At 34.9% G+C, this 17,726-nt stretch overlaps 1 protein-coding gene across 1 annotated transcript; it reads left to right on the forward strand.

Moving 5' to 3' along the window:
- Window positions 1-16,689: 16,689 nt before the first annotated feature.
- Window positions 16,690-17,453, forward strand: LOC133792016 (protein FAR1-RELATED SEQUENCE 5-like). Its single transcript, XM_062229924.1, has 2 exons — window positions 16,690-17,175; window positions 17,253-17,453. The coding sequence occupies exons 1-2, from the start codon at window positions 16,690-16,692 to the stop codon at window positions 17,451-17,453; spliced, it is 687 nt and encodes a 228-aa protein (XP_062085908.1).
- The last annotated feature ends 273 nt before the right edge of the window (window positions 17,454-17,726 follow it).

A 17,726-nucleotide genomic window follows, 5' to 3' on the forward strand; every position in this document is an offset into this window, starting at 1 on the left:
CACTTCAAAGTCAAACTTATGACCAAGAGAAAAATGGTCATTTTACCAAATTTTCCGGAAACGACCCGAAATGGACTTCAAGACTCCAAAAACTCAAGAAAAAGGTTTAATTCCATTTCTTAGTCTTGTAAAGTGATTGCAAGTATACGTTAAGTCATAAGTATAAAATTTGGCTCACTCACGTACTAAAAAATGGTGATTTTTTAAAATGAGAAATAATTATCCTAAATTCACTTTTAAGAAAATACATCCCGATACGGTCGTAACGCAATTGGAATTTTTGAAATCGGATAAACGAGCTAAAAGTTATAAAGAATTGAAAAATGGGAAAATAGGCTTAAAACGGATTTTGCTCTCTGTTTGCCATCCGGAATTCCGGATGGGCAACCGGAATTCCGGTTGCTTCCAAACCGGAATTCCGGTTCCCCATCCGGACTTCTGGTTCGCGGCAGACAGCTTCGAAAATTAACTCCTAACGGCTATAAACGGCTAATTTTTTCCCAAACTCTATATAAACTCGTTTTTCACTCAAAGTTGGTGGTTGGCTGAGCATTTATTACATATACCAAACCAAATCCATTGTTTTCAAAGAGCTTTCAAAGTTTAACTCATCCAAACACATATTCACACACTTGAGCCAAAATTTGTATTTATTTCTTCTAAGTGTGCTTGCTAACCACTCTAGGTTTCTCATTGTATTATCATATTTCTAGAGTGATTTTTGCTTGTAATATCAAACACATTCCCATATTGAGATTGAGGTGAGGTTGGCACCGGCTTTCTAAACAACCCGGTTAGAGTGAGATTGGCACTTCAACAATCCGAAAAAGAGGTTGATAGTCCTTGGTGGTGGAAAACTATTGTAAGAGGTTTGGAAATACCTTGGTGAAAAATTCCCGGTTGTAAGGGTTAGTCAAGCCCGCTAACTTGGCTCGATAGTTGAACTCAAAGCTAGGTCCATAGCTTTGAAGACCAAGGACGTAGGTGGCTTAGTTCTACCGAACCTTGTAAAATTCGAGAGTTTGCAATTTCTTAACCTTAAACTCTTTACATTACAAGTTTGATTATTTGCTTATCTATTTGATTGCCATATTATTGGTTTTCACTTGATAAATTTGATTTATTGCATAATTTGGGATATTAAGTTTTAAATATCCGAAATTAGTTTAAATTTCCAATTCATCCCCCCTCTTGGAAACATATCTTGGATTAACAATTGGTATCAGAGCAAGGGCTCATTTATTTGATTAGATTTCACAATCTAGAGCATGGCGTTTCCAAGTAATTCACAAAATAACATGTTAGAAGGTTTAAGCACAACTAGAGCACCATTCTTCAATGGAGTAGACTTTCCCTGTTGGAAAATTAGGATGGAAACTTATCTTCAATCTATTGATTATGATTTGTGGCATATAGTGTCTAATGGTCCTTACATTCCTAAACATGTCATTAATGATAAAGAAGTTATTAAGACATATGAGGCATATGACGAAGAAGATTAGAAAATGCTTTCTAAGAATGCTAAAGCTAAATATGCACTTATATGTGGATTGGATAGAGATGTGTTCAAAAATATTGAACAAGCCTCTACCGTTCATGATATGTGGAAAATGCTTGAAGTCACTCATCAAGGAACAAATGCTATGAAGGAAACTAAAATTCAAATTTATTCTACTCAATATGAGAACTTTAAGATGAAAGCGGATGAAACTATTGCTAACATGTATACTCGTTTCACTACTATCACTAATGGTTTGAATTCTCTTGGCAAGGTACTTTCACAAAAGGAGATGGTGACCAAGATTTTGAGAAGTCTCACCAAAGCCTATCAAGGCAAAGTGATTGCCATTCAAGAAGCCAAGGATCTCTCAACACTTCCCTTGGAAGAACTAATTGGTTCACTCATGAACCATGAAATTTTCATGAGTGCACAAGATGAAGAGGAAGTTGAGAAGAAGAAGAAGACTATTGCTTTCAAGTCTTCCTCCTCCCGTGCCATTAGTGAAGTTGATGAGGATAGCCTATATAGTGACATGGAGGACTTGGCACTCTTCACAAAGAAGTACAAAAAGTTCATGAAATTCAAGAAGAACTTTGGGAAGAAGCCACAAAGAGGAAGTGATTCAAAAGAAAAAGAAAGAAGGAGCAAAGATGATCCACCAATTTGCTTCGAATGCAAGAAGCCCGGTCACATGAAGATGGATTGCCCAATGAGAAAGAAAAATAAATACAAAGGAAGGGCAATGTTAGCGGATTGGCTCAATAGTGATGAGGAGGACTCCGACAATGAGGAGAAGAATGAAGTAGCTAACATGTGCATGATGGCTCTTGATGATGGGGTAAGCATTTCTTGCCAAAGTGATTATGATAGTGAAAATGATGATGATAACTTAGAAATACCATATGATGAGTTGTTTAGTTCATTTAAGGATCTATTTAATGATTTTGGAAAATTGCTTGCTAAAAACCAAACTCTTAGAGAAAAGACCAACATGCTATTAAAAGAAATTGAGATTTTGAAATTAAATGAAAAATAACTTTTAACTAAATCTCAATGTACTACTTGCTCCTCATATAAGAAAGAAATTGGAAAATTTCATGATAACATAAAAAGCCTTAAGAATGACATATATACTTTTACAAAAGGTAAAGAAGGCTATGAACTTATGCTAGGGAGTCAATCTTGTGGTTTTGGAAAAAGTGGTATTGGATATGATCCTAGTAGGAAACAAATTTTTTTGAGAAACTTCTTTGTAAAACCAACTAGCCTACCACACTTTACATGCACATATTGTAACCAAGATGGTCATACTATTTCATATTGTCATGTAAAGAGATATGCATATCTAGGCAAGACCAAATGGGTACCAAAGGGTTCCAAAACTAACAAGAAAGGACCCAAAGTTGTTTGGGTACCAAACACCAACAAATGATTTTATTTTTGTAGGAATCAACAAGGAAGAGCAAAAGCTTGTGGTTCTTGGATAGTGGTTGTTCCAAGCATATGACCGGTGACCCATCAAGATTTTCGAGTTTTAAGAGCAAGGAAAGTGGCTTTGTCACTTTTGGAGACAATTCAAAAGGAAAAATCTTGGGCATTGGTGATATCGGTAACATATACTCTCCATGTATTAAAAATGTGCTTCTTGTTGATAACCTTAAACATAATTTACTTAGTATTAGTCAACTATGTGATAAAGATTTTCGTGTTGTTTTTGAATCCTCAAAATGCTCCATTGAAAATGCTTTAACCAATGAAGTTATTTTTGTTGGAGAAAGGAAGGATAATGTTTATGTTATTGATGTTGATTCCTTTGATAGCAAAAATAAATGTTTAACCGTCATGAATGATAATTTTTGGTTGTGGCATAGAAGATTAGGACATGCTAGTATGGATTCTATTTCAAAGTTGGTTAGAAAAGATCTTGTTGTTGGTTTGCCATCTATTCCTTTTGTTAAAGATAAACTTTGTGATGCATGCCAATTTGGAAAACAAATTAAAACATCTTTTCATTCCAAGAAAGAGATTTCAACCTCTAGACCTTTGCAATTGCTTCATATTGATTTATTTGGTCCTTCAAGAATTGCTAGTCTAGGTGGTAAATACTATGCATTTGTGATTGTTGATGATTTTTCTAGATTTACATGGGTTATATTTTTGAAACTAAAAAATGATGTTTTGGAAAATCTAGTTAAATTTTGTAAGAGTGTGCAAAATGAAAAAGGGTATTCAATCACCTCCATTAGGAGTGATCATGGTGGAGAGTTTGACAATGATGCCTTAGAATTGTTTTGTGATGAACATGGTTTTAACCATAACTTTTCGGCTCCAAGAACTCCACAACAAAATGGAGTTGTCGAAAGGAAGAATAGAACAATTCAAGAAGTGGCTAGGTCAATGCTCAATGAAATCTCATTACCTAAATACTTTTGGGCCGAGGCCGTTAATACTTCTTGTTATATTTTGAACCGCGTTTTCATTAGGCCTAACATGAATAAAACCCCTTATGAGCTTTGGAAAGGGAGAAAACCCAACATTGGATATTTTAGAGTTTTTGGATGTAAATGCTATATTTTGAACACCAAGGACAACCTTGGAAAATTTGATGCAAAATCCGATGTTGGAATTTTTATAGGTTATTCAACACATAGTAAAGCTTATAGGATTTATAACAAAAGAACTAATGTTGTTGAAGAATCTATTCATGTTGCATTTGATGAGTCTAACCCCCCTACAAGCAAAAGTGTAGATGATGATGTTGTAGGTTTGGGAGAAGAGGTTCAAAAGCTTGACATTGGAGAATCATCTAACGCTCCATCACAAACTCCCAAAGAGGAACTACCCGAGGAAAAGGTAAATGAAAGCAAAGGTATGGATTCTAACCTCCCTCATGAGTGGAAGTTCAAAAGTGCTCATCCTATAGACCAAATTCTAGGTGATCCTTCACAAGGAGTCACAACTAGAAGCTCCCTTAGAAACTTGTGTAATTTCATTGCTTTTATTTCTCAAATTGAACCAAAGAATTTTAAAGAGGCCGAGTTCGATGAATCTTGGCTTCTAGCTATGCAAGAAGAAATAAATCAATTTATTAGAAATGATGTTTGGGAGTTAGTTCCAAGACCGTCACACCAATCGGTGATTGGAACAAAATGGGTCTATAGAAATAAGGTAGATGAGCATGGGGTCATTGTGCGTAACAAGGCTAGATTAGTGGCCCAAGGTTACAATCAAGAAGAAGGAATTGATTATGAGGAGACCTTTGCCCCGGTAGCAAGACTTGAGTCCATAAGAATGTTATTAGCTTTTGCATGCCACAAGAATTTTGTCTTGTATCAAATGGATGTTAAAAGCGCTTTCTTAAATGGATACATTATGGAAGAGGTTTATGTCTCTCAACCCCCCGGTTTTCAAGATCACAAACACCCTAGCCATGTTTATAAATTAAAGAAAGCATTATATGGTTTAAAGCAAGCTCCTAGAGCTTGGTATGATCGTTTAAGCACTTTTCTTATCTCAAATGGTTTTTCAATGGGAAAAGCGGATAATACACTTTTTATTAAAAGAAAATCAAAAGAAATTATTATAGTACAAATCTATGTTGATGATATTATTTTTGGTGCTACTAATGATGTTCTTTGTGAAGAATTTTCAAAGTGTATGCATAGTGAATTTGAGATGAGCATGATGGGAGAGCTCAACTTTTTCCTTGGACTTCAAATAAAGAAACAAAAGAATGGAATATTCATAAGTCAATCCAAGTACATCAAGGATCTACTTCAAAAGTTTGACTTGGCCAATGCAAAGTCCATGAAAACCCCTATGAGCACCTCCATAAAGATGGACAAGGATGAAAGTGGTAAGGATGTTGACATCACCGAGTATCGAGGTATGATTGGTTCATTATTATATTTAACCGCTAGTAGACCCGATATTTTGTTTAGTGTTGGTCTATGTGCTAGGTACCAATCATGTCCCAAGGAATCCCACTTAAGTGCCGTTAAGAGAATCTTTAGATACTTGATAGGCACAATGAATCTAGGGCTTTGGTATCCCAAGAACTCAAACTTTGAAATCATTAGTTACTCACATGCGGACTTTGCCGGTTGTAAGTCGGATAGGAAAAGTACTAGTGGAACATGTCACTTTCTAGGAAACTCTTTAGTGTCATGGTTTAGCAAGAAACAAAACTCGGTAGCCCTATCCACAACCGAAGCCGAATACATTGCCGCCGGTAGTTGTTGTGCTCAAATACTTTGGATGAAACAAACTCTTAAGGATTTTGATGTTGATTTTGAATGTACACCCATAAAGTGTGACAATACTAGTGCCATTAACCTCTCTAAGAATCCAATCTTGCATTCTAGAGCCAAGCATATTGATATAAGGCACCATTTTCTTAGAGACCATATCCAAAGAGGTGAAATTGTACTAGACTTTGTCAGCACCGAATTCCAATTAGCGGACATATTCACCAAGCCTCTTAGTGATGAGAGATTTAGTTTCATTAGAAGAGAGCTAGGAATGACCAACCTCAATGAAATATAAGGTTCACTAGCGACTTTAATTAATTGGTATCATATCTCTCTTTACTTATAAATTTATGCATATGTACTCTCAATATGATATTTACATGTTTCAAATGCATAAATAAATTAACTAAATGATATATGACCTTGTACTCCTTGAAAAATCAGATTATAGGTCATTTTGTGATTTTTAGGCATATTTTAGACATACTTTTTGAATTAGTACACACACAAAATTTTGCATTATTGATCATTATATAAATTTGTATGTTTAAACATGTCTAAATGAGTGAAATTAGTATGCCTATAGGTTCTAAATGGTTGAAAAATAGTTTGAATGCATTTCATGCATTTTACATGTGCATTTTAAAAAGTTTTAAGCCTAAAAGAGGAATTTTGCCCAAAATGCTCAATTTTCATCATTTTTCGAAACCGTAACTTCCCACACCTCACATTTAACATTCTTGAGGTGTTGCAAAAATAATTTTTCGCTTTGGATGCATAAAACTCATTTTTGGTAGATTTCTACTTTTCAAGGCCTTTTAAGGCATATTTCGAAAAATCTACCCAAAATTCTCAATTTTTAATATTTTTCGATTCTGTCACTTCACACACCTCATATTTAATATTCTTGAACTTCTGGAAAAATAATTTTTCAATTTGGTTGAACAGATTTCATTTTTGGTAAGTTTTTGGCTTTCTTGAACTTTTCTTTAAAACTTACCGTAAATCGTTATTTTTCAACATTTTTCAGATTTTCTTGTTTGAGCATGTTCATTTTCTCATATTTTAGGTGTTAGAAAAAGTTTGGGGTCAATTGGGTTAAAAACGAAGATTTTGGGCACGTTTTTGAAAAGGCGGCTGGGCTGGTGCACCAACCGGAATTCCGGTTGGCTGTGCACAGACCAACCGGAATTCCGGTTGGCGCCTGACAGCAGCCATCAGTTTTTTTTTGGCCTTTTTAAATGCATTTTTTTTCCCATAAAAACCCTACCCACGAGTTTCATTCCCCCATTCTGACTCTGCACCCTAAAATACAAGCCTCCACTCTCTTCACTCTAAAAAATCACTCTCTCACACTCTCACTTCATCCTCCATTTTTCTACACAACTCTCCTTCTCTTCTTGTTTTCCCTTCAATGGCTTCATCATCCAACCCAAGGAAGAGCAAGAGGGTTCTCAATGCTGAACAAATCAGGGAGAAAAGGGCTAAAGGCAGAAATGAACCCACTTTTTTCTACAACCAAGAGGACTTCAATCATTTCCTTAATACTTTCTCCTCTAGGCCTATTATCAAAGGTAAATTTTGTGACCTTCCAAGCCTAGCTTGTGTCAAATTCAGCTATCATTTTGAAATGCTAGGGTGGAAATCCTTTATCAATATTAAGACACCCATGTACCCTAGGTTGGTTAGAGCTTTCTATGCTTGCATCAAACCTAGCCATGCACCCCTAGGAGTTAGAGGCACTCTTGGAGATGTCCCCTTTGCACTTGATGTAGAATCTCTAAATAACTTGCTAGGAGCACCCAATGAGGGACTTTTGCTAGAACCAAAAACCACTCTTAAGAATGATGAACTTTTTGCTATGAATGAGTGTTCTAGGGTCCTTTGTGGAGAAGGTCCAATTTTCATAAAACCAAAGTTTCACAATCTTACTTTGGAAGCCAAAATTCTCCAACTATTTATCATCAATAACCTTGCTCCTAGAAGTGGTCATAAGGATGAGGTCAACAACATAGACATACTCATTTTATACCTTATCCAAACCAAAAAGGCAAGAATCAACCTAGGACATCTTATTCTTCGGTTTATTGTTGATGTGTATAAACCCAACATGGTTAAGTCCCTCCCATTTGGCTTTCTCCTTAGCTACATCCTACCTCTCTTAGGAGTTTCCATCTCGGGTGAAAAGAAGGTTGAACCTACCGAAGGGGATAAGCTAGGTCCTAAATCTTTCACAAGCTTAGGGTATGCTCTTATCAATAATAAGTGGGTCTTCACTCCCAAAAGAGGCCAAAGAAGGCAAGAGGGCCTTGAAGTAGGCGACGAAAGTGAAGAAGAGGAGAGCTTTGGGTTACCCGCAAGCGAAAGTGAAGACGAGGAGCAAGCCAATGAAGAAGAAGAAGCTCAAACCTCAAGCCTTCCCATGCCTCAAGCATCTCAATTCAACCTTGAGGAGGCCTTTGCTCGTCTTCACACCGACATGAACACTCAATTTACCACCTTGCGGAGTGACATGGCACAAGGCTTCCAAAATGTTCGTAATGAAATGGAGGAGATGAGGGCCTACATGAGGTGTTTTGGGGCGCCACCACCTTAGGCATTTGCATGTTTTCTAGTTTTGCATTCCTTTATGTTTTATTTTCTTCTCTATGTACTTATGTGTTTGCATGGCTTTATGCCTTATGTATGAATGTTTAAACTATTTAATCTATGTGTGTTTATGATTTATTTTGTGAATTTCTTTGCCATCCTTTTTGATGCATCAAAAGGGGGAGAAGTGATAGGATTATTTTTTAATGTTTGGCAAAACCTCAATATCTAAGACTAACAATGTTATTTGAACTTAAGTGATATATTGAGGGGGAGTTTACAAAATCATTCAAGGTAAAACTAAAAGGTAAATTTCTTTTATCCTTGCACACATTAAGGGGGAGCTAATCTAATATTCATATTTAAAAATATCTTCTTTCCCTTTTAAAATAATCAAATATTTGATATCATCAAAAATGGGGAGATTGTTGACCCAAACTCTTAAGTCTCCTTGTTTTGATGATTAACAAATATTTGATTATTATTTGTTACTAATGAGTTGTTGATTTTGTAGCAAAAACCAGAGTGAATTAGCACTTCAAAGTCAAACTTATGACCAAGGGCAAAATGGTCATTTTACCAAATTTTTCGGAAATGACCCGAAATGGACTTCAAGACTCAAGAAACTCAAGATAAAGGTTTAATTCCATTTCTTAGTCTTGTAAAGCGATTGCAAGTATACGTTAAGTCATAAGTATAAAATTTGGCTCACTCACGTACTAAAAAATGGTGATTTTTTAAAATGAGAAATAATTATCCTAAATTCACTTTTAAGAAAATACATCCCCGATACGGTCGTAACGCAATTGGAATTTTTGAAATCGGATAAACGAGCTAAAAGTTATAAAGAATTGAAAAATGGGAAAATAGGCTTAAAACGGATTTTGCTCTCTGTTTGCCATCCGGAATTTCGGATGGGCAACCGGAATTCCGGTTGCTTCCAAACCGGAATTCCGGTTCCCCATCCGGACTTCCGGTTCGCGGCAGACAGCTTCGAAAATTAACTCCTAACGGCTATAAACGGCTAATTTTTTCCCAAACTCTATATAAACTCGTTTTTCACTCAAAGTTGGTGGTTGGCTGAGCATTTATTACATATACCAAACCAAATCCATTGTTTTCAAAGAGCTTTCAAAGTTTAACTCATCCAAACACATATTCACACACTTGAGCCAAAATTTGTATTTATTTCTTCTAAGTGTGCTTGCTAATCACTCTAGGTTTCTCATTGTATTATCATATTTCTAGAGTGATTTTTGCTTGTAATATCAAACACATTCCCATATTGAGATTGAGGTGAGGTTGGCACCGGTTTTCTAAACAACCCGGTTAGAGTGAGATTGGCACTTCAACAATCCGAAAAAGATCTTGATAGTCCTTGGTGGTGGAAAACTATTATAAGAGGTTTGGAAATACCTTGGTGAAAAATTCCCGGTTGTAAGGGTTAGTCAAGCCCGCTAACTTGGCTCGATAGTTGAACTCAAAGCTAGGTCCATAGCTTTGAAGACCAAGGACGTAGGTGGCTTAGTTCTACCGAACCTTGTAAAATTCGAGAGTTTGCAATTTCTTAACCTTAAACTCTTTACATTACAAGTTTGATTATTTGCTTATCTATTTGATTGCCATATTATTTGTTTTCACTTGATAAATTTGATTTATTGCATAATTTGGCATATTAAGTTTTAAATTTCCGAAATTAGTTTAAATTTCCAATTCGCCCCCCCTCTTGGAAACATATCTTGGGTTAACATGATACCCATTGTTAGGAACGAGTTTCCTAATATGCAGCGGAATGGTGGTGGGTTGACCCAATGTACAACAAAAATTTTGTAACATATTTAAACTACCTTTAAATATGCAGATCCATTAATATACATACATTAATCATAAGCAAGATAGGAATAGAAATCATACCTCTTGAAGCCTATTAAGTGTCCTTGCTATCTTTTCGTAATAAAAATGATCTTCCTATTCAAGCTGCTCCCAGGTACTCACACCAAGATCTTCCACAGCGTTCTCTATACCTCAAGAAGTGTGTGGGCACTTAGAGAATAAATGATAGTTTATTTGTGATTCTACTTGATGTACTCAACACATGAGATCAAGAGAATAGGCCTGAGAATTGCTTCTTTATATTTTTTGGGAGAGATTGAAAAATATCGTTCTATTTTTGATAGAGCGAATGACTGACATAAAATTCTTTGTATATTTTCTGATAAGTCTTACTCAAATAGAAAATATTTAATTCAAAAAATAAATCAATAACTAACTTACAATTTATCTTTTAATTAATTAATTATCTTATGAAAATATCCAAAAACTAATTTTTTGAATTATCCATTAATTAATTAATTAAAAATAAATAAAATTAAAAAATGTGTCCCTGAAATATATGCAGCACATGCCACACACAGTCCATGGACTGTGTGTGGTCGTGTACCACCTTAATTTCAAGGGATATTTGATTTTTATATTTTATTCAAACTACTTTGTCAGATAAAAATCGAACAACCTGATAACTAATTCAAATTTGAATTCAAATTTAAATTAAATATCTTTTTAACTAATTATCAAATAAAATTAATTATTTGAATAAATATCAATATTTTAAATTCAAATCCAATTTGAACTTATCAAATTATTATCTCCCACTCAAATAAAGATATTTAATTAATTCTATCAATTAATTAAATCCAATAATTTCAAAAAATTAGATATTTAATTTATTATAATTTCAAAATTACAATTAATTAATTATTTAATTAAATTTTGAAATTAATTTAATTATTTAATATAATTTAAAAAATTATATTATAATTAACTATTAATTAATTTTGTTAATTAAAACTAATTTGTAATTAATTAATTAATCACAATTATCATATAATTGCATATTTGGCCTAAAAAATAAATTTCTTCTTAAATATGTCTTTCAACTATTTTTCCTTTTATATCAACTTTTACCTTGAATAGTGTTGATAGAGCTGATGTGGGGACCTATGGACCCTATCTTCCTAATCTATTCATATGTGGTACGAATTGGAACAGTACAAGGTAAGGTTGCAATTCAACTACTCCAAATATTTTTTTTAAAATTTCTGAAAAAAAAAATCTCATCTTCAATAACTTAAGACCTAGCGAAAATCTTATTTTTGTCTTCCTAATTAAAAATATAGGTCTTTTTTTACTTCGACCACTTAAAGACCGCTCTAGAGTAGTCCTAAAACACGATGTTTTAGACTAATTTATAATTTACAATAACTTAGTTACAATATCTAACTTAAAGCAAGGATTTAACAAACAACAATAAGATTACCAAGTATTTCTAATTAACTCAATATTAAAAAAATAACTGTACCAAGGTAGATAATATTTGTGGTTATCCCCTTCCATTATCCATGGACACCTCATGGCCGAAAATGTTATTTACTCTTTGCTCTAGGTATTCTTGGTATCGATTTATAGCCTCCTCCTTCAGGTGGTCGATCACTTGTGAAAGTTGTTCATAACCTGTCTTCCACTCCTCATACGAGTACACTGCATCATGGATCAATTCTTGTAGCATGTTCGTCTTCTCACCAAGCTCTGCCTCCAACAGCAATATCGTCTCTTTCATTGACTTGTTGTGTTCCTCCAATAGGTGCTTGTCCTGATTGATTGAGAAAATCTCGTGCTCCTTCTCGTGTTATGTCATCTTTAGATTATTAATGTATTTGATTGGGTCAGGTGGGAGGGTTGTGGTCTGTCCTGACTGCACTGTTCCAAATCCTGGGGATCTGCTTCTCCCCATCATAAGTCGGCTACCACCTTCACATTGTACAATTGACAGTAGAGTAAAAATCCATAACTAATTCCTGCAACTAAAAAAAAAAAAAAATAAATATCAATACATTGATATTTGGTTCCAAAATTAAATTCTTTTTATCAAGTGAGAAAGGTTCAATATAGGGTCTATTCCAACTACCTGCTCTATATCTTCTAATGACGAATCTGATGACACATCTCAATTATATCCATTACGTGGGTCCATGTGTAGTTCTGCACCTCTTATAGCACACATAACTTGTAAAGGGGGAGAAAGATACAACACATAGAACCTTATCAGTTGATTGCCTAGGTGGACCCTACTATGTTTGCCTCCATGTGGTCTTATTGAGAATTTAGTTTAATGATGGGGTCCATAAGGACAACCTGTTTTTTTTTTTTTTAAAAGTTAATGGTGTGCTGATTACTTTAATTCTGCATATTAAAAGTTAAATGCCAATAAACGTTTGACTCACTCCCATAATGGGTTACATGTTTCAGAAATTATTTGTCAAGTAATGTCATACCTTATGGAAGTAAGTAAGATGTACAAACAAGTAAACATGTGATTTATCAAGTAAATGACTTATTACCTACGCGTTATCACCTAATTCAGATCATATGCAGTATATGGTGCCTCGTTTATTGATAAATCAAATATCATTACCAAGTATAACTTGTACACAGGTTACCATATACTAGCATGCACTACATGAACTCCGTAGGCCGCAAGTTATATATAAATATACTTGTAGCCTTTGTGTTATGTTCACCTTTTATCTGAACCATATTCCTCTCTCCTCATTTTTGTTTTATTTTTCTATCTACCATGGACCATACACCTCCTAGAGATGGTAATGTATTTGGATGCCCATACTTTGATGGATTACTACTTGAGCAAATGGAATACACCAACTACATATTGTTGGAGAACGTGAGGTTGGCAACCAAGCAGAGTAAGTTCGAGAATATGTACAATGCCACAAACACGTAGTACTCTACTCTAAAGTCAGAGATACATGTGCTAGAAATGGATTTAGGGGTGATACAAAAGAAGTCCATGGAAATGGCAAGTGAATGGATAAAAGACCTCCAAGCCATGGTTTCCATGATCGAGGAGCTCCGAACCGGGTACATGGCAAAGAACACAACTAACGTCCCAAGTCAGAAGCCACCCACGCAGTAGTTACATATTTATAATTTTATATTATGTGCATTGTAGTAGTGTGTATGTGTTTTATTTGAATTTGGTTCCATGGCTCGAACAACCAAACTAGTAGGATGTTCTTTTTGGCTTCGTAACTCCTTTTGTTACTGGTCTATTTTAATGAGTTCACAAAACTCTTTTCCTTGATGTGTAAGACCATTGTAACCCTTGTCCATGGTCAATGCTTACTTCTTCCTAATATATGATGTCATGTGACTACTATAAGTGTTTAATGTGACTGTTTGTTATGAAGAATCATGTTTTTTGTTATTTTATGTTTACATACTCAAAATAGCATCTAACCATTGAATGAAATGTTAGGTCAAACTTTTAAAAACTCAGTTATTACTTATTACCAACATAATTTATATAAATTACTACCAATACATTTTTCAACTTATTTACTTAAATAAATGCACCCAATGCATCAACCCGTCCAATTCAAAGAATTATTAATGCCAGATAACGGGTCACAACAAACCACAACCATCTCATTAAATGACGAAGAAAAATTGTATATATAGGTGTCACATGCGTGAACTCAATCTCAAAAAACACTAGCTTAACCCATTGCTTTGATTTTTTTTCATGCAGTGTGATAGGAAGCCCCATTGTTTTTTATGCTTCAGTTGTACTCATAAGTTGTTCAAGATAAATTAAGAGGTAAATGTCACCAACTTTCATCAAAAACCATTGCCGCATAAAACACTTACTCATGTTGGTTTTGCTTTTTTTTTTTCCAACCTTACACTTTCATTACCCTTATACTTTTCAACTTTTTGGTTATCATATTTTCAATTTTCGATAACTAAATCTATGATGAAAATCTCATTTTCATTGCAGTTTTTCTAACTAAACCTATGGTTTATTCATGAGCAGATGCAAAAATGTTATGATACGAAGAGGATGTATTCATGACACACGTGCATTGAACTACTCTCTTAATTTTTTATACATAAATCACGACCTCTCTTGTTACAGGATGTTCTCAAACCCTATTTCCAGGATTTACCATCCACCCTCCACTCAATTTTAAGGCGCCAAATTACAACCTGAGTCTGGAATAGTGTCCCCAATATCCACATTGAAGATTGCATGGGGCCACATTGAGATACAGGTCAGAGTTTCTCTTATTTTTCCCATACTTTTGTTCAATCATGACCTATGTGACAAGTGAGGTGTCCATTTGATAATGTGCCAAACCATTACAACTTTTCCTCTGTTTTACATATAATATCTTTAAAAACAATACATTTGTACCGTAAATTGAAGAATCGACCATTATTAAGGGTTAATCAATTTATTCTCATTCACTGTTTCCTAGACCCATTGGTAGTGTTTTGGCAGGAATGTAGTGAACACAATGGACCTTTCACAATGCTAACTATATATATATGTGTGTATATATATATATCTTAGTTCCTTAAGTGAACCAGTCCAAGAGAAAATATACCCCCACGTACTACTATCTTCATTCCTACCATTACCAAACCATGCCACCCTCTAAGTTATGCGTGAATTTATTCCCTGATGATGTTAAAGTGAAAACAAATATTGAATCACTAACCAAACAATTTTCAATTCCCTTCCTTGTTTAGTCCATACCCACTACACCTCCATCCACCAAAACTAGTGAAATCACACCCCAGCAAAATCGGTCCTCAGTAAGTCTGGGGGACACAATCTCACCAACTTAGGGAGGGAATAAAATACGAAGGGCCGGGTTTAGAGGGAAGTGTAAAAACTTCTTTAAAAATAGACTTGAAGATTGAGAAGTTAACGACTTTAAAAAATGTAGGTGCTAAGAAAGGCAACACTTTAAGGATGAATTCAATGGACATTATTTCTTTCCTTTTTTAGCAGAGCCAAACCATAGATCATGTTGGTTCCATGGTGAAACGCCAAGAGACACTAAGTAGTGAGTTATGTGTTGAAGCTAATCAGTCACCAAACAACACGTACATCATCTTGCTGGATTGATATTTTCTATGTGTAGTGCTTTTTGTTATGTGTTAGTGCCTTAGTACATTGGACTACTATGACTCCCATCTTCATTTTGTAGTATGTTTAAGTCCATGTCCCATTTCTTATTAATGCTTGTAAGCATTTTCACTTAAGCTTAAGTATCTATCACCTCTAGGTATCGAGATTATGATAATCAATGGTTTTCGATAATGGAAGTACCCATTAAAGGTCTTTTGAAGTCATGTCTTAGTTATATGGTCCTACTGAGCAATGCCCTTAAAAGTTTGATGTATGTACTTCATATTATGCATTGTGTACTCGACTCAACTATGTTATTGAACTCTCTTTTTCAAACCCTTTGTTTTTATTTTACGTGGCATAGCTAAGAATGGGGTCCACCTAGATAGATCAACTGAATGACCACCAAATATGGCCATTTTTAAAAAATTAGAAGGACCTCTATTTCTATTGTTTTACAATAGCTTTACACTAAGGTCAAGTAAAAGATATGTTTGGCATGTAAACATAAGGACAACTGTCCAATAAAATAAGTACATATTATATTTACCTCATCCACCATATTAACTTGAATATTAATAACTCTACACATAAATAACTCTTTCTTTGAGTCATTTAAATGATAGGTCAAACCCTTCTATCATAAATATTGTATATAACATGTCCCACGATGTAATTAAATAAAATATGTTATTTGGCCAAAATATACAAACAGGAAAATAAAAATTTAGTCTGCGTGTTCATTTACATCTTTTTGGTTTTTTATTAATTATTAAGAAAAAAAAAAACCTACTGCAGCTTGATGCTTTTTGGATTTACCAACCTTAAAATGCTCATTGATTACCATATCAATTATTAATTTTTTTTAATTATTCAGATAGACAAACACAAACGTAAGATATGGAGAATAAAGTGGCCACAACACTCGCACAACTTCAAATCTACAACAAGCAGCCACATGATCTGTCAAAAGAAGACATCATAGGCAAACACCTCCAAAGTATCGATAAATGAGAAGATTTTTTTTCCAAATACTCGAAATGGATGGGGTTTAGTGTTCGCAAGGAAGATGTTCGACAGGACCATGAAAAAATGCGTGGCAATGGAAGTGGGTTTGCTCAAACCAACGTTTTCAACGCAACAAGTGGACAAACCTTCTAAACCATAAGAAAAAATTGAGATCTATATCAAGAACAGGGTGTCTCGCACTTCTACGTGTGAACTTGGATAGGACTGAAAACACTTGGATGGCAAAAGACTTCAATCCAAAACATAATCATGAGTTAGCTTCGAAAAGGGAATAACACTTCTTGCGATCTAATCAAGCCATACCAGAGTCAATTAGAGCCCAGGTAATGTCGATGCGACAATCAGGTATACACACCTGCCACATATTCAACCACCTAGCACAAGAAAGAGGAGGACATGAGTATGTTGCCTTCCTGAAAAAGGATCTTTACAATTGGATTGGTCGCCAAAGACTAGTTGAAGACGAAGAAAAAACTAATGCTGAAGGAGCATTGGGGTACTTGGGATGTCTGGGCCGCCCTGATGCTGACTTTTTTGAGACACACTCAATTGATGTAGAAAATAGGTTGGCAGAACTATTTTGTCATCGTGATTATGCTTGTTTTGGGGACATTATGGCTTTCGACACCACCTATAAGAAGAACTCGTACAATAAGCCCCTACTTATCTTTGTTGGGCTGAATCACCATTACATGACAATAGTCTTTGTAGTTGCTTTGCTATACAATGAGACCAAGGAGACATATATTTTGGGTTTAGAGGAATTTCTAGAGTGCATGAAAACAAACCACCTCCTGTGGTGGTCATCAATGGTGATCATGCTACGGCAAAAGCAATACAAAAAGTTTTGCCAACTTCTATTCACTGCTTGTGTGCTTGGCATCTTCAGAATAATATAACTATTAATGTGCCTCATCCTGTTTTCAAGTCCAAGTTCAATGAACTACTTTATCAATACTGTACCGAGGAAGAGTTTGAGGATACATGGAAGAGCATGGTTTCTGAATTTGAATTTGAGGATAGTCGATGGGCAACAACTACCTACAATAATAGGAGGAGTTGGGCAGAATGTTTCCAACGAGGGCATTAATTTGGGGGGCTAGGAACTACTCAAAGATCAAAGGCAATTAATTCCTACTTGTCCCACTTCCTGATGAGCAAACTAAAACCTAGAGATTTGGTTGGCCAAGTAGACAAGGCCATACAGAGTATTCGTCACACATAATGGGAAGACGACTTCATCAGTGTTGTGAAAATAATATTTGGTTTAAATACACAAGTGCACGTAATCACACAAGTAATATAGTGATAAGTAGATCGTATCCACAAGGATTGCAAAATAGAAAAATAGGCAAAATAATTA

The sequence above is a fragment of the Humulus lupulus genome, chromosome 7 (genome assembly GCF_963169125.1).
Source record: "Humulus lupulus chromosome 7, drHumLupu1.1, whole genome shotgun sequence".
In the NCBI taxonomy this organism is placed as follows: Eukaryota; Viridiplantae; Streptophyta; class Magnoliopsida; order Rosales; family Cannabaceae; genus Humulus; species Humulus lupulus.

Coding starts and splice junctions, on each gene's coding strand:
- LOC133792016 (XM_062229924.1), top strand. CDS start 16,690: ATGTCGATGCGACAATCAGGTATACACACCTGCCACATATTCAACCAC. Junction 17,176..17,252: donor TCCTGTGGTGGTCATCAATG/GTGATCATGCTA, acceptor TGGCATCTTCAG/AATAATATAACTATTAATGT.